Source organism: Moschus berezovskii, chromosome X (assembly GCF_049115385.1).
Source record: "Moschus berezovskii isolate FMDL1 chromosome X, NW_MosBer_1.0, whole genome shotgun sequence".
Taxonomy (NCBI): Eukaryota; Metazoa; Chordata; class Mammalia; order Artiodactyla; family Moschidae; genus Moschus; species Moschus berezovskii.
This window is the reverse complement of record NC_142488.1, coordinates 114,193,543-114,220,810: the sequence shown is the minus strand read 5'-3', so window position 1 is coordinate 114,220,810 and position 27,268 is coordinate 114,193,543. Positions and strand designations below refer to the sequence as shown.

Genomic DNA, 27,268 nt, shown 5'->3' with positions numbered 1-27,268 from the left:
AAAGGTTAAGTTAGATTCAGACAAGATACTTTTCATGGTTGTTTGGTATTTGAATTGAAAGATGAACTCTCAAATTGTAAAGATGTTTACTGTACAGCAGGGGTTAAGTTTCATTTTTTTTTACAAGTGATATTTTATTTTTACTCGGCTGGGTTTTACACTTGTATAAATAAAATTACATGTCCAGTTGAGAACAACTTTCATAATAAGTATTTTCGAGGTGGTACCTGGAGTTTCTTGATATCTGTATGAATTTCTGTAGGCTTTAAATTTCTGTAGCCTTTAGCTTTGTATGATTTCTCTGCTTTCCCAAGGATAGTCTTTAAGGAATTTCTATGTTTGGTTGTTATGATTTTTTCCCCCATCATGTTGAGATGTATTTGAGCAGTAGAGGTTCAGTATGAGTTTCTCTTTTACCCCTAAACTATCTCTATCTGATTAGTTCATGTAGGAGTAGTCTATTTCTTCAGTAAGTGATATTCCGTGTTTGAAAACTCTTGTCTTGCTCTATTATTTTTGAGCACTTTCATTCAAGTAGACATAGCCAGATTTCATAGCCCTTAAGAAAAGACTAATGTCTGATTGGCAATTAAGGTCATTTCATTCTGTAAATTGGGCATGAGTATAGCGTTTATTGTGTTAATGGAATTTGATTCTAATACTCTTCCCACTTATTGAGAGTGAATAGTCCAAATGAACTTAATGTGTTTCATTCTTACTTAGCTTCCCTTTCTTTGAGTGCTTAGTAATATATATACTTCTGCAGCTGGATCCTTTGTCATGGCTAGATTCTCATAGTCCCATATTGCACTATCCCATATGTTAGCCACAGAAACATATCTTGTGTCTCTTACATCTGCCAGGTTTTTCTTTAGAATTATATTTCTTTTCTTTACTCTCTGAAAATAGGCTAATTTTAGTGTTGCTATAGTGCCAGCAAACTAATTGCAATAATTGAACAGTGATCCTTACTAATGGAAAATGGCTCTAAAATTGGGCATGGGAGTGTGAAGTCAGGAGACAAATCTATTATAAATGTTGGATCCGTTTCTCCAAAGGCTGCAAACATCAGTGCATAAAGAAAATATAGATTTTTGGTAATTATTTTCATCTTCAGAGAATCTTGAGTTATGAGACAACTGCTTGTACTTATTATTATTGCATTTTTCAGATTTCTGTTCTGAATACTATGATTTTTGCTTAGGTCAATGTTGACTCAGGTATGAGCACAGCATTTAAAGTTTTAGATGAAAAATGTACCATTTTAAACAATTTTACTTTAGATAGTACTCCAAATTCCAGTGGTTTCTGACATGAAACTTCATTGGAAAAATGTTACTCATTTGTGTTTTTTATTATTTCCTGAGGTGCTTGTTTAAGGTTCTTTTTTTTTTTTAACTCAAGTTATTTCATGGTAGACATTTAAACAGGTTTTCTAACCATTATCTCCCTGTTTTAATTTTCTCTGTATTATGAAACTTGAAGAATTTTATTTGTCAACATAGTGGTATTAGGGTTTTATTTTTAAGTTTTACTGAAGAGTGTTATTGTGAACCCATAATACTTGCTAGTGTGCTATTCTAGTGTTTACTATGAATAATTGTATTTTTTTAAAATTAGGAATTTCGTGAGGATATGCCCTCCATTCTTGCTGATGTATTCTGCATATTAGGTAGGTATTAATAAGCCTGTATTAATTTCACTTGTAAATAGTCTTTATTTCACTTGTAAAAAGTGTTGTTTGGAAAATTAATGTTCTTTGTTAAATAAAATATTTTTTTAAGATAAGGATTTTACAAATGTTTCTACAAATCTAGATTATATTTATTTTTTCTTTATAGAGAATATAGTATTATAAGTCAAATGTGAGTTTAATCACTATATTTAAGTAGTTCTAGTTTATAATTTAAATAGTTTGAATTTTTCTGAATGTATCTTTGTATAAAATTGAGCTAAGTTAAGTCATTTCAGGTTTAAAAATTCAGGTTTTCTGAAGTTAGTCTGAATTATTCAGATTTTAGTAACCACCTAATTAATATTATTCAATGAAGGTTATCAATGAATGTCAGAATATCAAACTTAGGACACTCAAGAGATAATTACTTTGCTATTGTATTCTTTTGATTTTTAATTTTAGAAAGAGCAAGAAGAGCCAAAGTAATCAAAAACACTTTTGTTTTGAGGATGAGAAACCAGCTTTGGAAATAGCAACTTCTCTCTTTGTCCAGAATAAATAAGAATTCATGCAAGATCCCTGGAGAAGGGATAGGCTACCCACTCCAGTATTCTTGGGCTTCCCTGGTGGCTCAGCTGATAAAGAATCCGCCTGCAATGTGGGAGACCTGGGTTCAATCCCTGGGTTGGAAAGATCCCCTGGAGAAGGGAAAGGCTACCCACTCCAGTGTTCTGGCCTGGAGAATTCCATGGACTGTATAGTCCATTGGGTCGCAAAGAGTCAGAGACGACTGAGTGACATTCATTTTCACATGCAAGATAAGAATGGAATATTTCTTTGACTTGGAACAAAAGGTAGTTATCCCTCCATGGGAAGCATGGATTTGAAAAATAATGTATATTACAAATATATTTCTCTGATTTTAAATCTGAATTAAAGTATTTGAGCACAGTTTTCCACATCATCCTTAAACTTTCTGTAACTTTGATCTGTTAGAAAACATTACCAGACATTATAATATTCACTTTAAAATAAGACTTATTCTCTGAGAGTTTGTCAGGCTGGAATGAATTACTTGACTTTAACTCATTAATCTTAACTCTTAGAATGAGATAGTTTACTTAATTTGTCTTACTGAGAATCTGGAATTTGATTGCAACAAATCTAAATGCCTGGTCCTTGATCCTTCATAATGTTTAAGATTTTATAACATCAGTAATGTTGTGAACAGGTCAAAATGTATGTGGACTGTGAGTGATAAAGCAGACAATTGATTAGATGACAGTATGTCTCTTTTTTGTTTTCCCTTTTCTGTTTTGTTTTGTAATTATTTAATTGTGCCTTCTGTCAATCTGAAAACTCCTGGTTTAAATGATAAAGTATTTGTTTCTGCTATCTTTTGGATTGATTGATTTTAATCTTTAGAGCAGGTGCTAAAGATTTTATATTACAAATAAATACAACATGAGTCAACTTTCAATTTAAAAAATTGTTTTTACTATAAGGAGAAAAGGAAAGATATACCCATCTGAATGCAGAGTTCCAAACAATAGCAAGAAGAGATAAGAAAGCCTTCCTCAGTGATCAGTGCAGAGAAATAGAGAAAAACAATAGAAAGGGAAAGACTAGAGATCTCTTCAAAAAAATTAGAGATACCAAGGGAACATTTCATGCCAATATGGGCTCAGTAAAGGACAGCAGTAGTATGGACCTAACAGAAGCAGGGAGAAGGCAATGGCACCCACTCCAGTACTCTTGCCTGGAAAATCCCATGGGTGGAGGAGCCTGGTAGTAGGCTGCAGTCCTTGGGGTCACAAAGAGTCGGACATGACTGAGTGACTTCCCTTTAACTTTTCACTTTCATGCATTGGAGAAGGAAATGGCAACCCACTCCAGTGTTCTTGCCTGGAGAATCCCAGGGACGGGGGAGCCTGGTGGACTGCCGTCTATGGGGTTTCACAGAGTCGCACACGACTGAAGCGACTTAGCAGCAGCAGCAACAGAAGCAGAAGATATTAAGAAGAGGTGGCAAGAATACACAGAAGAACTGTACAAAAAAGATCTTAATGACCCTGATAACCACGATGGTGTGATCACTCACCTAGAGTCAGATATCCTGGAGTGCAAAGTCAAGTGGACCTTCGGAAGCATCACTATGAACAAAGCTAGTGGAGGTGATGGAATTGTAGCTGAGCTATTTCAAATCCTTAAAGATGATGCTGTGAAAGTGCTGCACTCAAAATCAATATGCCAACAAATTTGGAAAACACAGCAATGGCCACAGGACTAGAAAAGGTCAGTTTTCATTCCAATCCCAAAGAACGGCAATGCCAAAGAATGTTCAACCTACCTCAGAATTGTACTCATCTCACATTTTAGCAAAGTAATGCTGAAAATTCTCCAAGCAAGGCTTCAACACACGTGAACCGAGAACTTCCAGATGTTCAAGCTGGATTTAGAGAAGGCAGAGGAACCAGAGATCAACTTACCAACATCCATTGGATCATAGCAAAAGCAAGAGAGTTCCAGAAAAACATCTGCTTTATTGACTATGCCAAAGCCTTTGACTGTGTGGATCACAACAAACTGGAAAATTCTTCAAGAGATGGGAATACCAGACCACCTTATCTGCCTTCTGAGAAATCTACAGGTCAAGAAGTAACAGTTAGAACCAGACATGGAACAATGGACTGGGTCCAGATTGGGAAAGGAGTAGGTCAAGGCTATATATTGTCACTCTGTTTATTTAACTTATATGCAGAGTATATCATGCGAAATGCCGGGCTGGATGAAGCACAAGCTGGAATCAAGATTGCTGGGAGAAATATCAATAACCTCAGATACGCAGATGATACCACCCTTGTGGCAGAAAGTGAAGAGGAACTGAGAGCCTCTTGATAAAAGAGGAGAGTGAAAAAGCTGGCTTAAAACTCAACATTCAAAAAACAAAGATCATGGCATCCGGCCCCATCACTTCATGGCAAATAGATGGGGAAACAATGGAAACAGTAGCGGACTTTATTTTCTTGGGCTCCAAAATCACTGCAGATGGTGACTGCAGCCATGAAATTAAAAGATGTCTGCTCCTTGGAAGAAAAGTTATGACCAACCTAGACAGCATATTAAAAGGCAGAGACATTACTTTGCTGACAAAGGTCCATCTAGTCAAAGCTATGGTTTTTCCAGTAGTCATGTATGGATGTGAGATTTGGACTATAAAGAAAGCTGAGCGCCGAAGAATTGATGCTTTTCAACTGTGATGTTGGAGAAGACTCTCGAGAGTCCCTTGGACTCCAAGGAGATCCAACCTGTCCATCCTAAGGGAAATCAGTCCTGACTATTCATTGGAAGGACTGATGCTGAAGTTGAAACTCCAATACTTTGGCTACCTGATGCGAAAAACTGACTCATTAGAAAAGACTCTGATGCTAGAAAAGATTGAAGGCAGGAGGAGAAGGAGACGACAGAGGATGAGATGGTTGGATGGCATCACTGACTTGATGGCCATGAGTTTGAGCAAGCTCCGGGAATTGGTGATGGACAGGGAAGCCTGGCATGTTGCAGTCCATGGGGTTGCAAAGAGTTGGACACGACTGAGCAACTGAACTGAACTGATACATTTGTAAGCCTGAAAGAGAGATTTGTAGATATCATTTTGTGGAAGCTGTTAGTCCTTGATAGTGTCAGAAATATATTTTTGTCTTTCTTTGGATAATCGGTTATCAGCTTATCAGTAAAGTTCTAGTAATTTGTTTTTTTATTGACTTATTAGGATATATTTTCCCTTCATAGTTTTGTAGTAATAAGAATTATTGTTACAAGTCATTGCTCCTTACTAGTAACATGAATTCATGAAGATGGTGTTTGGTTGCTCTTGGGAAATTTCTTTTAGCCTATCCAGTCCATTTTTACAAGAAAGATTAGGATGGCAAACTTGGAAAGAGAATTTCCCACACCTGCCCCCCTCACTCACCCACTGCTACCTTTGGCGGAAAAAAAAAATGATCCGAGGATGACCCCAGACCAAGATAGGGGAATAGGAGTAAGAATGCAAGCTATCTTTAATGATAACGATCATGATAATTATAATTATAACAGTAATAATAATATAGGTGCCATTTTGGAGCACCTTCTTTGTGTTAAGCATTTAATGTTTTCTGTAAGGTAGGTTTATGGATCAAAAAATTGATGCTTAGGAAAGTAATTTCTCAAGGGCACACAACTAGTGAGGCAGAGTTTGAACCTGGGTCTCTTCGGTTCTAGAGTCCATGATCTTTTTACTGCATCATGTTATTTTTCTAATATTTTGACAATTATAAGGGAAATCAGTTCTGTACTTTCCTGGTTGAGATAGCATTTTCCTTTAAAAGACTAATCATGTAAGGGTGAGCAGGCCTGAGAGGTATTACTATATTAACCCAAAAGGAAAGTGTGGTGTAACTTGATGTACTGTTGGGACCTCTGAGCTGGGTTAGGTGGTTGTTAATAGTGGGCCTAGAGTTTTAAATGACTGAGGACTTTTTAGTAAAATCAGAGGGAAATTAAAGAGAACTTTGATGCTGATTTGGGGTTGAGGAGTCAGGAATAGTATATGAATTTATTGGAATAGTTTCATGAGTCAGAATAAAAAGAATAAACAGGGAAGGCATAATTGGGATAATAGATTCCTGTGTTGATGATTGAGATAATTAAGAAATTTACTGAGGTCCCATTAAGCATTTCCTAACATGGTCAGAACCCAGAGAGTTGTATCTTAATCAGATCTGGTGGCTAAGAGGAGAGTATATTTGGTTTGTAGAAGATGAACCTGCTACCCAAGTAGTCTCATTTTAGGGACTTTGGAGGTAAATATTAGGGACTATTGGGCCTTGGAGGGTAGATAGATTTTGGTTAAAAGAAGAGGCCCAATTTAGCCCTGACCTCTCAAGATCAGTATGTTTGAAGTTCTAGGCTGGGGAGGGACCAGAAAACCAGCTAATGGGGAGACCACTTGGGAGTCCCTGGAAAGGATTGATGGAGATGCACATGAATTTAAAGTCTTACTGAGAGATTGAAATTGTACTGCAATTTACAGTACATTACAGGGTGTATAAATTGTACCCTGAAATTCCCTTAATACCTTTGATCTGATTGTGTGCTTAGCTATAGTAGTCAGAATATTGGGAAATGGCACTTTCCAAGAAGGAAAAGTGGAGAAGGGCCAGGAAAACGTGGATGTGTTTAACAATAGATCCTCTTCTCTTTTGATTCTTAGTGATGTCAATAGAAAGTACACTGAAGGAAAGCAGTGGTACAATGTCTGTCTGAGGGGAACCCTAGAACTCTTAGAGGACAATTTTTATTGCATCACTAAAATGGGTGCCTTTTTCTGTAGTACATTTTAAATATAAGTTGATTTTTAAAGGAAAATAATGGTGTGTAATCAGTTAAAACAATAGTTCTGAGATCAGCCTGGTAATCCTGCTAATCCTGGTTGAAGTTTTTGATGCTTAGTGTTTAGAACTAATTCTTTATTTCCTCTATACTTTAGATGAGAAAATTGTTTGACAAATTCTTTGAATAATTTACTGAAGCTCAAGGAGATGTCATTTTAAAAAAAAATATTTAAGTAGGAAGAAAATGAAAACCTTCACTGAATTTTTCTTTGCTGACTAGAATTGTAATTCAAAATAAGATATTAAAAATATCTTTTGATATAGTTTTTATAGAGTTGGTGACCAAGTAGCTTGGTGAGAACATGGTACGTGGTACCAATGTAGTCAGTCAAGGGCTTGATTGATCTTCATGAATAATAAGGTCTTTAGTATTAGAAGAGATCTTTGTTGTCACCCAGTTCAATTTTCCACCTTATTGTCTCTGACATGTGGTCATTTAAACTTTGTTTGAATGTTTCTATTTTTTTTTTCTTGGCTATGCCACATGACTTGTGGGTCCTTAGTTCCTCAACCAAGGGTTGAACCCAGGCCTTGGGTAGTGAAAACACCAAGTACTAACCACTGGACCACCAGGAAATTCCCGAATGTTTCCATTTTTGTTTGAAAGCAGTAGTTTTTTTGAAGCTTTGTTGCTTCCAGTGCCTTAACACATAGCTCCATAATCAATTGACCATTTTATGGATATGCCATTGGTCACCAGGTCAGTCTTCAATATCATGAGAAATTAACTCTAATTATTCATATGTGTATGAAGGACAGCTTATGCTTATCACAGTTTAAACTTTTCCCCCCAATTCAGAATGAGGTGTTTTTTAAAATTTATTTATTTTAATTGGAGGCTAATTACTTTACATTATTGTATTGGTTTTGCCATACATTGACATGAATCTGCTCCGGATATACATGTGTTGAGGTATTTTAAATTTAGCTAGTTTTAAAGAAGTGAGGTATGTTATAGTTCTGTAGTCTAGAAAAATCAATCAAACTTTCACCTTTTTTCCTTCATCATTGTAGATATTGAGACAAATTGTTTAGAAGAAAAAAGCAAGAGAGACTATTTTACACAATTGGTATTAGCATGTTTGGTAAGTTTTAAAAAATACTTTCCATTTCTCAATTTTTTATGGAATGATTGTAATCACAATCATGTTAATGGAGGAGGATATTGACTTTCAGTTGACTATTCATTATAAGGTGAGACTTGGGTTTTGAAATGGAATGCTTTGTAAAATTAGACATGCTATTTCTATGAAATAGGCATGCTACTATATCAAACTATCTATGCATATAGAACCTTTGGTGATACTCCTGACCTAGAAAGTTTCTAACTAAGGAAAAGGTAAGCATCTATCAGATGAGTAGAAATGATTTGGACAGCTTTTAAATTGAACGATTTTTCACAAACTATTAGGCAAGGAGGAAAAGAATGGAGGTAGTTTAAAAATAATAAATTCTAGAACTTGTCATAATCATAGTCTAGTAAACCATTTTGTGTTCATAATTTAGAACCAAGGAGGAATGGCATTACTCAGACCTGAAAGAATGTCCTTGTCTTTGCTGCACTAGAATCTGACTTAAACAGTAGAAACCAAAGAAGGCTGAAGTGCTGCATTATCTTAAAGAAAATTCAATTTTAATCAGACTTAATTTTAATCAGAATTACATCTGTAGTTCTTGTCATTTGTAAGCTATGGAGAGCATGCATATAATCTTTAGTGAAGTTTTAAAAAGCTACATGTTGTATTTTTCAGTACTTTGAGAGCCATCATTTTTGTTAAATTGAAATTCTAAGCCTTTTTATAACATTCTATAAAGTTTACAACGTTATAAAGTTGTATATTTATAAAGTTTTATATGTATATATATAATATGTGATTTTAATATTCTTATTTGAGAAAATTATTTTGCATATGTTTTAAGATTATGGATGCATAGTTGGAATGCTGAGGAATAAATGGCCTTTAATATTTTTTAATACAGTATTTAGTTTCAGACACAGTTCTAAAGGAACGCTTGGATCCAGAAACATTGGAATCGTTAGGGCTTATCAAACAATCACAGCAATTCAATCAAAAGTCAGTTAAAATCAAGACAAAACTCTTGTAAGTACATGTATTTTTATGTTGCAGATCAAGTGCCTGTGTATGTTTTTTAATTCCCATGTTGAATACCAGAAGTTTTTAAAGGTGTTTTGAAGACTTGTTGTTTTTGCTGTTAGAGTGTTTCTCTTGTTTTTTCTTTCTAAGAGTGGCCTATGGTTATTGAGTCAGCAGTGAACTTTACCTGTGTGAAACCAATGTTTATTTTTTTCCTTATTAGAAGTTAAAATAATCAATATTTTTATTACTACCAGTAAAATAATTAACAACTATGGCTTTATTCTAGAGTATATTCTTGTCAATGATGGAGATAGTATTATGTTAGCAATATCATTTCCTTGTGTAGCTGGTTTCCCCTGTGTAATTCATATTGGGGTGTCTCTTATGAATCACGGTTATTTTCTATCCTAAAAGATACACAAAGAGGTAAACTTTCAACAACTGTTCTTTTGGTGATTTTATATAAGAGTAAGAAAATTCAATGAAAAGAATACATTAATCTTATGCAGGCCTGTTAATTGAAATTAATTTTATCTGCTTTATGATGTTTATCTAATTTCAGTTATAAGCAGCAAAAATTTAATTTGTTAAGAGAAGAAAATGAAGGTTATGCCAAGCTGATTGCTGAATTGGGGCAAGATTTATCTGGAAATATTACTAGTGATTTAATCTTAGAAAATATCAAATCTTTAATAGGTAAGATGTACATTATATGGTATGTGTTACTAAGAATAAATTTGACTGTTGAAGAATATCCATAAAGACAAAATTAGTGCATTTTCTATAGATCTTTGTTTTTAAATTAAGAAATGAGAGAAGTGTCCAGCTTGTACTTTTAAGATTATTATCAGCAGAAAAACATTTGAGATGATATTTGTAAGAAATCTTTTTGGTACTCTTACCTTTGTGTTTATATTAGTTTCTGCTCTCTAGTATTTCTATATTTCATTTTTAGGTATTTTCCAATAATTTTATGGAGGGCAGAAATAAGCAAAAGTGAAACTTTAATAAAACCTTTAGTGAACTCTTGAAATGTGGAGATGTTCAGTTCTTTTGAACTTGATTTTAAAAATACTAAGCAACTTTGATACACATTTTATCTGTTATAAGTGCAGCAGATGATGTAAAAGTGTAACAAAGAGGAGAGTATTATTTTCCCTACCTTTTGAATAGAATTTCTTTAGCATTGTTCTTTCTTTTTTTAAATTTATTTGACTGCATTGGATCTTAATTTGCAGCATGTGGTGTTTTCGTTGGGTCATGTGTTGCGGCGCTTGGACTCTGGAGTGTGCAGGCTCTCTAGTTGTGGCGTGCGGGCTCCAGAGTGCACGGACTTCAGTAGTTGCAGCATGCAGGCTGAGTTGCTCTGTGGCATGTTGGGATCTTAGTTCCCTGATCAGGTATCGAACCCGCGTCCCCTGCACTGCATGGCAGATTATTAACCACTGGACCTTCATGGAAGTCCTAGCGTTCTTTGTATTGAGCATTTGGAAGAAATAGTTGGCTTCTATAGAAAGGAGGAATGAATGATAGAAAAATAAGGTACTTCTGATTTTTCAAGAATGGAAAGAATTTTTGCTATTTGTTAGGTGTTATGCTATCTCAGGGAAGATTTTGCAATACTTGGATGTCTTAAGTTATGAAACCTTTTGGAGAAGTCATATTTCCTGCTTCATTAGTTTTTTATATATATATATATATATATATATATATAAAATTTCATTTATTTTATTTATTTGTTATTTTTGGCTGTGCTGAGTCTTTGGTGCTCTGCATGGGACTTTCTCTAGTTGCGGTGCATGGGCCCCCCATTGCAGTGGCTTCTGTTGTTGAAGAGCACAGGCTCCAGGACAGGTGGGTTCAGTAGTTGTGGTGCACAGGCCTAGTTGCCTCATAGCACGTGGAATCTTCCTAGACCAGGGATTGAACCCATGCCCCCTGTGTTGGCAGGTGGATTCTTAAACATTGGATCACCAGGGAAGCCCTTCACTGGTTATATTTTATTAGAGGATGTGTCCACTCAGTCACCCAGTTATGTCTGACTCTTTGTGGCCTCGTGGACTATAGCCCACCGGGCTCCTCTGTCCATGGGATTCTCCAGGCGAGAATACTGGAGTGGGTTGCCATTCCCTTCTCCAGAGGATTTAGAGGATGCTTATGCTTAATTCTCAGTTATTTTCTGTGGTTTTGAAATTTATGTATGATTAAGAGAGAGGAGGTATCTTAATTTTTTCCTCCTTTCTCCAGTGGGGACCCAGATAAAACTAGATTTACTGCAGTTATCTTTGCTTTTAACTTAGGCTTTTGGTGACCAACTGGTAGAGAGGTAAGGAGCTTTTAGTTTAAATTTACCCTTTCCTTTGAAGTAAGTTTTATTCTGGCAGCTGATTAAGTCTCTTTGCTACTTCCATTATCAATTTAACACCAAGACTGGCAATCCCCTAGGGCTGCAGGGCTCTTGCCTGCTTTAACTGTGTGGCAGTGACCCATTAAAAAAAATCACCTGTAGGGTTTCCTTTCTGTTCTTTCCAGGGTAGGCTCTACATTTTTCCTGAAGCATTTTGATCTAGACTGAGATATTTGTCAGTACTACCTTGCTATAGGTTTGTCTTTCCTGGTGTCCTGCGATGTACTGTCAAAATGGTATTCCCTACATAAAAGTTCTGTGCTGTATGAGGTCTTCACATTTTTAAAAACTTTATCTGCTTGTTTGTTGACATCCCTTGTCTGTCCTTGTTCCTTCTATTTTTTGTCCTTGTGAGTTTATGCTTTATTAGTTCTTTGTTATTTTGGGAACATTTCAGAGAGGGATTTTTGTATGCTTTTATCTAACTGAGAAAAACATAACACTATGTACTTTCTTTTCTTGAACTTTGTCCCCATAGAGAACAGGTTATGTTACTCTATCTGAAGAACAGTGTGGCAATCACAGCTGTAAGCTCATGACTCACATGGATATTCCATGAGTTTAAAGAATTTATTTTTTGCTAACCTCTATTCTAGTCTGTCAGGTGTACTACAAAGCATGATAGCCCAGAAGCACTCAGATGCCACCTCTGCAGTGTAGACTTCTTGGGCTACCCCACCCCCACCCCAACACTTCCTATTGTTCACTATGTTTCTTCTGAGCATTTGGCACCATATAATATGCACTGTATTTTATGCCACACCCCCACTGGAATGTAAGTAAGTTCCATGAGAACGAGGGTTTTTGTCTGTTTTGTTTAGTACCTCTAACCTTAGTGCCTGGTACGTAGGTGCTGAATAAATAGTTGTTGAAAAACAAATGAATGTTTCCCCCTTTCTAGGATAGTTTATACTGATTCTTAGCCTCTTTCTCCCAACATGGAGAATTTGAGAAAGTTCGTTTCCCTGGCTCAGTGTTTGTTTCTCTTTGACTCTCTGATTCCCCTCCTCCCCCATTGTCTGAGAAAGAAATTCTTCAGAGTTGAAGTTAAGACTGAGTACTCACTCTTTCAGTGTTAGAATTTACCGGATTCCTCCTCAATGCAGACTCTAGGAAATCCTTGTCTCATCTGGCCCGAGGAGTTCACTAACGTAGCATCCTGCTTTTCATGACATCTTTGGATGAGTTTCCTCTTGTTTATTCCCATTGTTTTCTCTCTAGGAGCAATCTAGACAGATAATACCTAAGCTATCTCAGGTCTGATCTCCTTCACCAGCCACTGACAGAACTGGTGTCTGGTTTGGGAGGCTTGCATTTTAGATACACTTAAATTTCAGGGTACTTGGTCTGATCTGGAGAAATCCTTATTTATCATTTTATAATTAAAAGGTAGTCATTTGCTCCCTAAAAGATTCTGGCACATCAAAATTTTATGTCCTAAATATGAAAAACAGTATTTATATTCTGTCAGTAGCCTTGGGCTGTTTACTGCAAGCAAGCAAGGAATAGGAACAATTATGAGTCTATCTGGTGGTTGCAATCTCAAGCCTGACAGTGAGTTTGAGAAACTTAATAGGAATGTATAGTGATTATTAGGCTCTTGAGCTGCCATGTCATAGATGCCTCACAGATGATCCCCACATCAAGATGGCAAAAAGCATATTTTAGAAATTATATCAGAAAGAATATCAGAGATGGACTCTTTGTTTTTTGGCTATGCTGAGCGGCTTGTGGGATCTTTTCCCTACCAGGCATTCAGCCTGGGCCCTTAGCAGTGAAGGTGCTGAGTTCTAACCACTGGACTGCTGAGAAACTTACAGAGATGGACTCCTTTGATTGCTGAACTAAACTATAAGCTGTCTATTCTTCTGTATGCCCTTCAGAAAAAGTAATAGCTAGTAGGTATTCTTTCCTTTTCTTTCTTCTAAATTAGTGGTCAGCAAACCTTTTCTGTAAAGGATGAGATGGTAAATAATTTTTTCCTTTGTGGGTCATATGTTTTTTGTTGCAGCTACTCGCTTTTGCCATTGTAGTGTGATATCAGCCGTGGACAATATGTAAATAAAGGAGTGTCTGTGACAGCACAGCTTTACTTACAACAATCAAATGGGTTTGATCCATAGGGTGTGGTATGCTGATCGCTGCTGTCAATCAAAAGTTATGGCTAAAAATTAGTCATGGAGTTAGCTTGAGTTTAGTTTTGGAGACTGAAAATGATTCTTGCTGGTTTGGGGTTTAGTGGCCTAGGATCTTTTTGGCTTTGATTCTCTGATCCTTTCCTTCTCATGCAGAATCAGAGCCCTATTCGTCAAACCTCAGGACCTTCATTTGTCACCTGGTGTCCAAGGCTGTAAATCTGACTGGAGATGGGAAGGGTGGGTTGAGAGTCTCTCCTCCTCCAGTCTCACAGGTCCTCTTAGTTGCTTGTTAAGTGACCAGAGAAACATTAAAAACAAAACCCCAAGTCAAATGATTTTATTTTTTGGCAGATTATGGGACATTTAACCCCTTTGAGTACATTGTCTTGAATGTACTTAGTATTCTGTCTTTAGATCAGTTTGGATATAAGAGCCATTCAGCCTTGAAGCTTCTTATTGTATCAACACTCTCCTATCCCTTGGAAATGGAAACCAGTTGACGGCTTCCTTTACCTAAGGCTTTGCTTTACTGGTGTTTCTTCACTATACATGAGTGACAAAGAAGTCATTTATCTCTACTATGAAAAAGAAGACAGCAATCGGTGTTCTTATGTATAGTTTTTCTTTTGAACTATTATACTTTTATTTTGTTGGATGCATTGCTCTGCATCTTGCTTCTCTGGTTTTTGCTTTGAAATGTGTAGTTTTTTGCAAATACTATTTCTTAGAAATAGTCTAGCATAAGTTTTCTTTAGCCTGTTTTAGTCCATTCAGGTTTCTGTAACAAAATATCATAGACTGTGGGGCTTATAAACAACAGAAATGTATTTCTCACAGTTTTGGAGGTTGGAAGTCCAAGATCAGGGTGCCAGCATGGTTTGGTTCTCATGACAGCCCTCTTCTGGGTTGCAGACTGCTAACTTACTGTTGTATGCTCATGTGGTAAAAGGGGCAAGAGAGCTCCCTTTTCTAAGGGCATTACTCTGATTCATGACACTATGCTTTTATGACCTATTCATCTCTCAAAGAGTCTACCTCCTAATACCATTTCATTGAGCATTAGAATTTCAACATGAATTTTGGAAGCACAAAAAACATTCAGACCATGGCTTAGCCTGCTTCTAAAGTAATTCTACATGCCAGAGCTACGTCATGTCCTTTTGTTCAGAACATGATTTTTCTTTGTCTTATGAAGTTTATTCTGTCAGGAACATGATAATTGAAGCTATCATTCTGTTTTATTGTCAAAAATGTATAGGCTGGATGTCTCTCCCAGTCATGTTTACAGTGTTACCTAGGTCTTTTTGTTTCCATTAAGAATCTCAATTTGACCTATCCCTAAAAGAACCATTGTCGCTTTAATCGTGTTTTTTGCCTCTAATTGCAGTTAGTTGCTCTAATACTGGCCATCTTATCCATCTTTGGGGAATATTCAGTTACTTTTCATTGCGTTTTTTCCAAAGATATATCATCCAAAAGGTGTGAACTTTCACTACGGGTAGGGAAGGCATTTTATTAATCTCTGTGTCACAAGCGTTTGGTACATAGTGGGTAGTTACTTAATGTTTATTTAAATGAAGGAATGAATCCATGGCCATTGCAGGTCTACCATTTAAAAATGTTACTTCCCATGTGGTTCCCTGTTTGTTCCTGAAAAGGCGTGCGTGTGTGTGTGTGTATGTGTGTGTGTATTGCTTAATGTAGCTGATGTAGAGGTAGGGTAGGCTTATGCTCTTTCTCAGGATGACATGACTATCAGTGCTTGGGCTGGATAAAAGCCTTTTTAAGATGTTTGAACACAAGATTGCCTGTTCTACCACAACTGCCATTAGAAAAAAAATTATTTTGTACATTTTAAGCTTACTTATTGTTAGTAAAATCTTAATTGTATATGAAATAGCTTAACTGTTATTTAGCAAATCTCTACCATTTAAAAAATGATTTTCTAAATCCTTCGTTTAGTTTCTTTTTCTTTGTTATATAGCATATGTATGTTAGTCACTCAGTCGTGTCTGACTCTTGTGACCCCATGTACTGTAGCCTGCCAGGCTCCTCTGTCCACGGGATTCTCTAGGCAAGAATATTGGAGTGTGTAGCCATTTCCTTCTCCAGGGCATCTTCCCAACCCAAGGATCGAACCCTGTTCTGCATTGCAGGCAGATTCTTTACCATCTGAGTCACTGGGAAAGCCCATTATGTAGCAAAGGTCATTCCAATTGATTGGACTAACTTATGGCACCTGAGACTTCCCTGGCGGCTCAGATGGTAAAGCGTCTGCCTCCAATGAGGGAGACCCGGGTTTGATCCCTGGGTTGGGAAGATCTCCTGGAGAAGGAAATGGCAACCCACTCCAGTATTCTTGCCTGGAGAATCCCACGGACGGAGGAGCCTGGTAGGCTACAGTCAGTGGGGTCGCAAAGAGTCAGACACGACTGAGCGACTTCACTTCACTATGGCACCTGAGACATATAACAGAAAACTCATAAGCCAGGTTTTTTTGGTAAGAGATGCAAACATTGTCATCTGTTATAAATAAATGTTGTGTCCTGTTCGTCTAGGTTACAACCTTAAATTGCCTCTAGAAAGAAATTGGTTGACATGACAGATCACTGTAAAATAACCTTGGTGGAATAATACTGTTAAACAAAACATATATCAATGGTTCATTCTGTAACATATTGAAAATATAAACTGTAAAGCAGTGTGAATGAAACACAACATTTCCATGTAATATGTTGCTGTTCTAGTCCTTATACACAAGTTTTGTGGACTGTAGCTTAAATGGGTAATTATAAGCTAACATTTTTTCTAAAGTATATTCAACTTATCTTTTGTTCTCTGATAGAATATTGTTCATTTTTATTTAGTTGAGTGAATTTTTATATTTAGTAAATGTAGGAGTAGTTATAAGGTTGGAAAGTTTGCTAGATCCTACTTCCATACTCTACTGTTAGTGTTATAGCAGTTTGAAGGTTTTATTTTTTTTTCAACTTTATCTAGGCATAAAGTGTTAGTCGCTCAGTTGTGTCTGACTGTTTGGGACCCCATGGACTGTAGCCCACCAGGCTCATCTGTCCATGGGATTCTCTAGGCAAGAATACTGGGGTGGGTTGCCATTTCCTTCTCCAGGGGATCTTCCTCACCCAGGGATCGAACCCGGGTCTCCTTCATTGCAGGCAGATTCTTTACCGTCTGAGCCACCAGGGAAGCCCATCTAGGCATAATTGACATACAATAAAATGTGCATATTTAAAGTGTACAGCTTGAGTTTTAACACATATATACACCTGTGAAAACATCTCCACAATCTAGATAATGCACATTTCTATCACCCACCCTCCAGATTTCCTCTTGTCCCTTTGTATTTCATTCCTCCTTACTTCCTATTTCTTCCTGGGATAATCAATGATCTGCTTTCTTTTTTATAATGCTGTTGCATTTTTTTTTTTGATTTGTAAAGTTTTAAAAATATTTTGTCTGTACTTGGTCTTCATTGTTGAGCATGGGTTTTCTCTAGTTGTGGTGAGCAGGGTCTAATCTCCAGTTGCATTGTGCAGGCTTCTCATTGTAATGGCTTCTCTTGTTGCAGAGCACACACTCTAGGGCATGCAGGCATCAATAGTTGTGGCTTGCGGGCTCTAGAGCATGGGCTCAGTAGTTGTGGTACATGGGCTTAGTTACCCCATGGCATGTGAATCTTTCTGGAGCAGGGATCGAACCCATGTCCCCTACATTGGCAGATGGCTTCTTAACCACTGAACCACCAGGAAAGTTCAGTGATCTGCTTTCTAAACTATAGATTAGGTTACATTTTCTTTAATTCTTTTATAAATGAAATCATACAGTGAACATTTTTTTTTGGTCTGATTTATTTCATTCAGCATAATTATTTTGTAATTTATCCATGTCATTGCTTGTATTAGTCATTCTTGTTATTGTTGAGTAGTATTCCACTGTATATTTACAGTTATACTGTACTACATTTTATCCATTCACTTGTTGATGGATATTTGAGAGTGTCCTATTATAAATAAAGCTGCTGTGAATATTTGTGTATAGGTCTTTATATGGACATAGACTTTTTTTTCTCTTGAGGTAAAACCTAGGAATGAAATGGCTGGGTCATATGATAGGTGTTAAGTTTAACTTCTAGGGAAGCTGCTGATTTTATAAAGTAGTCATACTATTTTACATTGTATATATCCACCAGCAGCATTTAAAAATTCCAGTTGCTATTTTGGAGTCACTTGTACATTCATAGGCCATACTTTTTGAGGATGCAAGGAAAGGCAAAAATATTTAGAAATTTTCTTCCCAGAGCTTTCGGTAAATATCTCTGGAAAATATATGAAAGTCGAGCTCTTTTCTGTAAGATGATCATTGTATTGGTCCTTTCTTTCCTTAGTATGAGAAGTGGAAGAAAAATGTATTCTAAACTTTGGTTTCATAAAAGGAGGAAAGAAATACTTAAATTTGGAGGGTTTGGTTTTCTAAGTGATGGCTAAGATACTGCAAGTTAGACATTAGCTTTATAGCATTTAATATACTTAAGTGTGGAGATAATAAAGTAACTCTTTAATAGAGAAATCATTAATAGATTATATAAGAATTTTCTTTGAAAAATCCTCTAAGTCCATCCATAAGGTACAGTGGTTAGATCCAACATCTATCCCTCAGTTGACACTGTTCTTTTCTGCTCCAGCATTAGAATAAATCAGTGTTTATTTGCTTGCCCCAGATGAAGTGGTTAGCTTGCATTTAGGGGCTATGCCTAATGAAAAATCTGTTACTAAAAATACTAAAATTCCATTCAGCTTGGTGCACAAGGCATAAGGGAACTGATATAAACTGAGGGAATAGCAGAGTGATGTGCTCACTCTGGGTCATCAGCATATATTATTTTGAGATGAATGGTGGATGAAATTGACTATATCATTTATTTTTTAAATTAATTTTTAAAATTTAATTTTTATTATAGTTGTTTTACAATGTTGTGTTAGTTTCTACTGTACAGCAAAGTGAATCAGCTATACATATACATATAGCCCGTCTTTTTTGGATTTCCTTCCCATTTAGGTCATCACAGAACTTTGAGTAGAATTCCCTGTGCTATACAGTGGGTTCTCATTAGTTATCTGTTTTATACATAGCAGTGTGTATGTATCGGTCCCTGTCTCCCAGTTCATCCCACTTCACCCTTCCCCCTTGGTGTCCATATGTTTGATCTCTGCATCTGTTGTCTCTATTTCTGCTTTGTAAGTAAGTTCATCTGTATCATTTTTCTTGATTCCACGTATAAGTGATATTATGCAATAATTGTTTTTCTCTTTCTGACTCACTCTGTGTGACAGCCTCTAGGTCTATCCATGTCTCTGCTAATGGCACAATTTTGTTTCTTTTTATGGCTGAGTAATATTCCATTGTATATATGTACCACATCTTTATCCATTCATCTGTTGATGGACATTTAGATTGCTTCCATTATCCTGGCTGTTGTAAATAGTGCTTCAATGAACATTCAGATGCATGCATTTTTTTGAATTATGGTGTTCTCCAGGTATATGCCTAGGATTGGGATTGCTGGGTCTTATGGTATTAGGTTGATAAAAGAGTAATTGCAGTTTTGGGCCCTGAATTTTAAATCATTATAACTAGACTCAAAGACGTCTTTATTAATCAAAATAGGAACCATTACAGTCAACATATTTTTGCCAATGAGAAATAAGTTTGTTTATTCCTGTAGCATAAAAATCTGTGCTTTGGGATTCAGTGAGCTTTTGGAAAGTGTTTTCTGTCTCCTGATGATTGTGGAAGCATTTTCCCTGCAAAAGGTTTTAGAGATGCTTGAAGAAGTGGTAGTTGGTTGGCGAGGTCAGGTGAATATGGCGGATGAGGTGAAACTTTGTAGCCCAATTTGTTCAACTTTTGAAGCAGCTGGGTGTTGTCGTGGAGAAGAATTGGGCCCTTTCTGTTGACCATTGATGGCTGCAGGTGTTACAGTTTTCCATGCATCTCATTGATTTGCTGGTCATACTTTTCAGATGTAATGGTTTTGCTGGAATTCAGAAAGCTGTAATGGATCAGACCGGCATACACAGACCACCAAACAGTGACCATGACCTGTTTTTGGTGCAAGTTTGGCTTTTGGAAGTGCTTTGGAGCTTCTTCTTGGTCCAGCCACTGAGCTGGTCATCACCAGTTGTTGTATAAAATCCACTTTTTGTTGCTTGTCACAATCTAGTCGAGAAGTGGTTTGTTGTTGTTGCATAGAAAAAGAGAAGATGACACTTCAAAGCGATAACTTTTGATTTGCAGTCAGCTCATGAGGCCCCCACTTACAAGCTTTTTCACCTTTCCAATTTGTTTCAAATGTCAGATGACCACAGAATGGTCGACGTTGAGTTCTTGAGTAACTTCTCATGTAGTTATAAGAGAATCAACTTTGATGATCCTCTCAATTGGTTGTTGTCAATTTCCAATGGCCAGCCACTGTGCTCCTCATCTTCAAGGCTTTCATCTCCTTTGCAAAACTTCTTGAACCACCATTGCACTGTATGTTTGTTGGCAGTTCCTGGGCCAGATGCGTTGTTGATGTTGTGAGTTGTGTCCACTGCTTTACGACCCATTTTGAATTCAAATAAGAAAATTGCTCATATTTGCTTTTTGTCTAACATCATTTCCCTGGTCTAAAATACATATGAAATAAATAGCAAGTACTAAGTTATTAGCCAAAAAACATAAAGTGAGAAATGCACATTAAAATGATATAGAATGTAAACATTTATTTAAGAATGCATTCCAATATCAAATGGCAAAGTTGAACAATGCAAAGCCACAGTTAATTTTGCACCAACCTAATAGTTCTGTTTTTAATATTTTAAGGAACCTCTATACTGTTCTCCATTGTGGCTGTACCAATTTACATTCCCACAGGCCAGACACTATAAAACCCTTAGAGGAAAACATGGGCAGAACACTCTATGACATAAATCACAGCAAGATCTTTTTTTGTCTGTATCATTTAAATGATTTGTCTCTTTTATTTTGCATTGTTTATTTGTAAATGGTTGCATTCTCAAATGCACATATGATCTAACTGCACTATAATATAATTATAGTAACAGCTGAAGATGAATGCAAATAGAGGTAATAATAGTATTGAGAGTAGGGTGGCTGATAGGAATGTTTATTAAATTCATGTCTATTGGCCTTTTTAACTTACTCTAGGAGATTAGCAAGGGTAAGTAACCATCAGTCCCTATTAAGTGCTTCTTTCCCTTCTCTTTCCTCCTCTACCTAGATTGTTTTCTTACTTCTCTGTTTGCTTGTGTTTTGTCCCCAGCTCCTTGGTATTCTCATATCTTTAGTATCAGCAGTGTACCTGATTTCCTTTAGAATTACTGCCAAAAACTGAATATACAATTACTTTTTGTAGCTTTGTTGTGTATATAAGATAAACTAAAATATGATTCTAAAAATGATGCTCCACTTTCACAAACCTGAACTTCTAACTTGTTTATCCACATTCCAAATAGTTCTACATAAAAGTTGTCTAATTTGTAAAACACAGTGTTTGATTTTCATATGTTGATAATTAAAAATGTGAATTTCTTTCACTAGTGTGAGTAAACAAGAACTGATGAAATAATGTGGCATAGAAGGTTCACTTGACTTAGCATCACAGGGTCCTGGGCTCAGCTGTGTCAGTAATCTGCTCTATAATCCTGGGCAAGTCGTGTTTCTCATCTGTAAAATGTTGGGGGTTGTCTTGATGACCTTGAAAATGAAGATTTCCCTCTGGGGCAGAGAAGGCAAACTTGTAAAAGAAGTTGTTTTTAAAACATCTTGACTTTATGTAAGTTGTCCCTGAAAGTTAATGATTTTTCTAGAAATGATGTATAATCACTTTTGAATTTGTGTATATCTCATCTGTTACAGGATGCTTTAATCTGGATCCCAATAGAGTTCTGGATGTCATTTTAGAAGTGTTTGAATGCAGGCCAGAACACGATGACTTCTTTATATCTTTATTAGAATCTTACATGAGTATGTGTGAACCGCAAACACTGTGTCATATTCTTGGGTTCAAATTCAAGTTTTATCAGGTAAAAAAAAATGTGTGTGTGTGTAAATTTTGTGATTTTATATGTAAAATTTAATTTGAATTTTATTTGTAAATGATTGGTTTCAGCTCAGCCATTTTAGCAGAAGGGATAAGAAACTACATTAGTGGTATGATTGATGTGATGTGAAAGCCTCGAAGAAAGCATAATAAATTTTTGTCTTGAGAGAGATGGAGTCAGGGAAGACTTTACAGATATAACATTTGAACCTGGTGCTTGAAGGCTGTACGAGTTTGTTCAGAGTTGTCTGTGCAGAAGTAACAAATAGTGTGTGAATGAAGACATGGGAGATAGAATGTATGTAACAAGTTGAAGAAATGGTGCTTAGTCTCATGTGGCTGGATTGTAAGATGTGGGGGAAAAAGGGATAGGAATTGAGGTTGGAAGGGTTGGCACAACTTTAGATTGTCAGGAGCCTTGAATACTGTGTTGAGTTAGAATTTTATCATATAGGTAGTTACCGTTGAAATTTTTTATGGATGTGAATACATTTTTGAGGCCTAACTTACATCATTTTTCACTTAAACCACTGCGTAGTTATCTTGCAGATCTGTGGCCTCTGATTATTTCTCTTTCAATCCATCTTTCATATTATGGATGTACTACTGTTACATTCTGAAAGAGATCTAATTAACACACTGCTTAAAAACCTTTGCTGGCAGGATGAAATTCAAACTTCTAAATGTAACAGAAAAGGCTCTTCACAATCTAGTCCCATTCTTTCTTTCCAGCCTTATCTTTAGTAATTTTTCCCCTTCACATCTAATATTTTAGTCATATTAAATTACTAGCTGTTACTTGAACTTTAGTATGGGCATTGCTATGTATAGACCTTTGTCTAAATGCAGTTCCTTATAACTGGAAAATGTTGTACTTAGTCACCTCCTCTCATCTGTCTTTTCTTCATCTTGTAAATTCTTATTTGTTCTTTAAGATCAAGTACTTCTTTAACTATAAAAGTTTTTGGTGGACACTTCACCCATGCAGAGTTTAAGTCACTTCTTAAATTCTGTTCTCATAAAACTTGACTCAGACTTCTAGCACTTATCAGGTTATATTGGAATAAACTATGTTTGTCTCTTTTGCTAGGTTGTGAATCATTTAGGACAGGGTCTATATTTTACTAATTTCTCTTGATTGATTTTATTGCTTAGCCTGTAGTAAAAGTTCACTAATTATTACAAATGAATGATCTGTGCTTTAGGAAGATAATTCTCTTGATAGTGTAGAGGATTTTAATGTAATAAGGCCTCTGTTGTCTTTATCGTCTAGCTTTTCTAATTTGTCTACCTGCCTGGGATTTTTAGCTAGTCAGGAAATACTCATTTACTGAGTTTTTATGCTATGTTGTTGCTTTGTTAAGCACTGAGGATACTCTGGAAAAGAGTGTCTGTTCCTGTCCCTGAGAGCTCAAGTTCAGGATAGAAGGACAACTTCTTTTAGGATTCTCAAATATAATCCACCTACTGCCTTTGGTTATCCTAAGTTTTCCATTTCTCTATAATGTTCTGGAAGAGAAATTAGTTCAGAACTAAAAGCATATAGCTTTTTGGTACCAAATAAGAGAAGTGTCAGGGTTTTGGGGCAAGGGCATTTCACCTTTGTTTAAAAATTAGTGATGGTAGTCATTCCTATTCCTACTGGCAGCCAGAGTCCACTCTTAGTATAGAGAAAGAGAAGTTCAGGTGTTTAATTGCACCTTGATTGTTTTGGATTTGAGAACATGAAGCCTACTGCTGAAGTGACAGGGTAGCTGAAATTTAACTTGAGCATGATTAATTAGAATATAGGTTAGGGCTTTGGAGACTGAGGGTTTCAGGGCTTATTGCAGTGAATAATGATGACCTACTGCCTAATATAGTATTGTTAGTTGAATATCAGTTTTAGAATTAAAACTTTCTGTATGAGACTGTTCCTCATAATGGTAACACTTTTTGAACTGAATTAAAATATCCCTGGGGGTTAACCAATGTTGGAATGATCCTTTTTTTTAAAAGTAGATAATGGGGCCTTTGTCTTATATAAGAAATGCCCAACCAAGAAATATTTGATTTAGAAATAACCTATTACTGGAAAGAGTAACCCTGGTAGTGTTCTGTATAGCACCATTTGCTTGTTTTTATTGCCTGAGCAATCTTATTTTGGGAATCTGTAATCTTAAGGTCCGCTGAGGCAGGGGAAGAAATGTAAGAGATTTTAGATAATTTGTAGTCTGGTGAGGTAAAGTAAGAAAAGCCACGAACATCAAGAATTGCTGAGGGCTTCTGGGGAATTGGTTCCTAAGCATGTATGCTCACCCTGTGTATTGGTCTCTTGTCTAACTCTACCCACCTCAACCCCCTGCCATCACTTCCTGAAAATGTTTACTCCCCCTGTCCACAACCCATATTTTTACCAATTGGAAATTATTTGGATTAACAGGGTTCTTTTAATTTTGTTTCCTTTATGCTAGGACTTCTAGGCAAAGGTAATTATTTCTGCTATAAATCAGAGTGATTTTATTCTGATTTCAACTTGGGATTACCTGTACTGGATGTTTTGACTTGGAAAGGTAGTAGGGATTTAAGCAGTTTTAGACAAGACTTTGGAAAATTGGGCTGATTCAGTTCCCTTAACAGAGATTGCTGGAATAGAGGGTTTATGGTCAGCACGAAGGGCAAGAAGAAAGGAGTACTAGAAAGTGTGAGGATACTGAAAGACAAACTTGGCTAGGTTTGTCTTGCCACAGGAAGAGGAAGGAGATGATGACGCTCACTCTTGTCCCAGCTTCTTGGTTTCTTGATTCAGAACACAGTAATAGCAGTACCATGGTTATGCACTATTATAACCCAAATATACTCATTTAAGGAATATTGACTGAACACCTCCTATGTGCCAGGTAGTGTCCTAAGTGCTGCGACTACATATGTAAGCAAATAAAAATCCTTGCCTTCATGATGCTTATATTCTAAGCAAATCATATGATACATTCAAAGGTGATCAATGAGAGGGGGAAAAAGAAGAAAGAGAGAGAGCAGGATAAGGAAGAATGAGAGTACTAGGGTGATGAAGTGGCAATTTTAAACAAAAAAGTGAGAGTAGACCTCATTGAAAAGGTGAGTTTATTTAAGCAAAGAAACAGATGATGTGAGAGTGTAAACTGCAGATATTTGGAAGAGCCTCCAGGCAAAGAGAACAGCTAGGGCAACAGTCTTAAGGTGTGAGCATGCCTGATATGTTGAATAACAGCGAGGAGACCAGTGTGGCTGGATCAGAGTGATTGAGTGGGAGAGTGGTAGGGGGTGAGGTCAAAGATGAGGGACCATATCACATCAAACTGGTGCAAGGTTTCTGACTTCCAATGCTGGGTGAAGCCAGTGGAGGTTTTGAGTGATATGATCTGGTGTAGTTTTTTTCATTTTGTTTCTCTTTTACCTTTTCATTTTATTATGAACATTTTTAGACATATAGAAAAGAGTGCATAGTGTGAATAACCATAACTATCACCTAGAAGTATGTTTATTAACACATTGGTATAATTTTGGGGGAAAATATTAATTTGTATTAAATGGTTGCTTCTAAATACGTTAATTTGTATTTTTTAAAAGTACGGACATTTTTCTATACAACCATGATACTAATTTTATATCTAACTAGATTGCTATCATAGCTCTGACCATATTCAGATTTTCCAAGTTGTCCCCCAAATGCATTTTACACCTGGTTTGTTCAAACAATAATCCAGTCAAAGACCACACAAATATAATATTTGATTTTGTGGATTTTTTACTCTCTTCTAATTTAGAATAATTTCCCCCACCCCTTCCATTAATAGCAGTGACTTGTTGAACATTACCAAAGAAGACTCCACCTTTTGAATTTATCTAATTGCTTTTTGTGGTTGGTTTAATTTATTCTTTATCCCCTGTTTTTCTTATATGCTTGGAGTTAGGGCTAAAGGCTCAACTATGTTCAGGTAAAATATTAGTGGCAAAAATACTTCATAGGTTGTGCTATATGTTTCATATTGCATAGCATCTAATACTGACTTCTAATATTTCAGTAAGTTGATGACAATATAATCCCTCCATTATACAATGACATTTCCCCATCTTGTCAACAGCAAGTTATCTGTAGGTTGATATTTGGTAACATGTGAATATCCAGTTTTTCATCAACCTTTCATTAAGTGTAATGTAACTACATGGATGGTAGTTTTCTGAGTCAGTTATTTCCTTTAGGGTTCCAAATTGTTGGTTCACTAATTTTATCTTGCCGTCTACATTTGTGAGCCATCAGTTGTCCCTTATCAACTTGAGTTGTTTGGTCATCCTGCAGTATAGTTCCTACTAGCTGCTGCTGCTGCTAAGTCACTTCAGTCGTGTCCGACTCTGTGTGACCCCATAGACGGCAGTCCATCAGGTTCCCCTGTCCCTGGGATTCTCCAGGCAAGAACACTGGAGTGGGTTGCCGTTTCCTTCTCTAGTGCATGAAAGTGCAAAGTTAAAGGGAAGTCGCTCAGTCGTGTCCAACTCTTCACGACCCCATGGACTGCAGCCTACCAGGCTCCTCCGTCCATGGGATTTTCCAGGCAAGAGAACTGGAGTGGGGTGCCATCGCCTTCTCCGACAGTTCCTACTAGAAAGACAGACAAATACTTCATTTTTTTCCACATTAATTACTAGCCATCAGAGTAAGGAGTTTCTTCAGTAGACACATCCAATGGTGACATGAGTGATATGTGTGTGAAAAGAGACAAGAGAGACAAAAGAGTGTGTACATGTGCATTATGACTTAGGTTTTCAAAGAATCAATATGGTTATGGTAGTAGTGGAAGTAGATGATGTTCTGAATATATTTTGAAGGTAGAGCCAATAGTATTTGCTGATGGGTTAGATATAGAATGTGAGAAAGTAGAGTTAAGAACTGTCCTAAAAAAATTTTTTTTTTCGGACTGAGCAGCTAAAAACATAGTTTTCGTTATCAACTGAGATAGGGTAAATTTCAGGTGGAATGAGTTTGGAGTACTGTGGGCAGGAATCAGAAATTCAGTTTTGGGCTTGTTAAGTTTGAAATACCTGTTAGAGATTCAGATATCCAAGTGGAGATGTTGAGCAAATAACTGGATATTGGATTTGGTGTTCAGGAGAAAGAACTTGAACTAGAAAGGGCTAGAGATAGAAATGTGGGTGCCAAAAGCACATAGATGATATTTAAAGTTGTGATACTGGATGAAATCATTAAGTTGGATAAGAGAATCAAAGGCTGAGCCTTGGGGCACTCTGATGTTAAAGGGCCTGGGAAAAGAGGAGGAGTCAGCAAAGGAGATATAGAAGGAACACATGCAAGGTAAGAAGAAAGCAAGAATATAGCATCTTGGAAGCTAAATGGAAGAAGGAATGATCAAGTCTG

The 27,268-nt window shown here is 36.5% G+C and overlaps 1 protein-coding gene across 13 annotated transcripts in view; it reads left to right on the top strand.

The window, feature by feature from the left end:
- The window catches only part of THOC2 (THO complex subunit 2), a 112,638-nt gene that overhangs the window by 21,716 nt on the left and 63,654 nt on the right, over positions 1 to 27,268 (top strand). For all 13 annotated transcript variants that reach the window (XR_008681557.2, XR_016036929.1, XM_055393983.2 and 10 more), the window contains exons 4-8: positions 1,621 to 1,672; positions 8,125 to 8,195; positions 9,091 to 9,212; positions 9,772 to 9,905; positions 21,693 to 21,859. Coding sequence is in view for 11 of the 13 variants with exons in the window: in XM_055393983.2 (XP_055249958.1) it covers positions 1,621 to 1,672; positions 8,125 to 8,195; positions 9,091 to 9,212; positions 9,772 to 9,905; positions 21,693 to 21,859 (546 nt within the window). In the remaining 2 variants the exon portion in view is untranslated. The remainder of the gene's footprint in view (positions 1 to 1,620; positions 1,673 to 8,124; positions 8,196 to 9,090; positions 9,213 to 9,771; positions 9,906 to 21,692; positions 21,860 to 27,268) is intronic.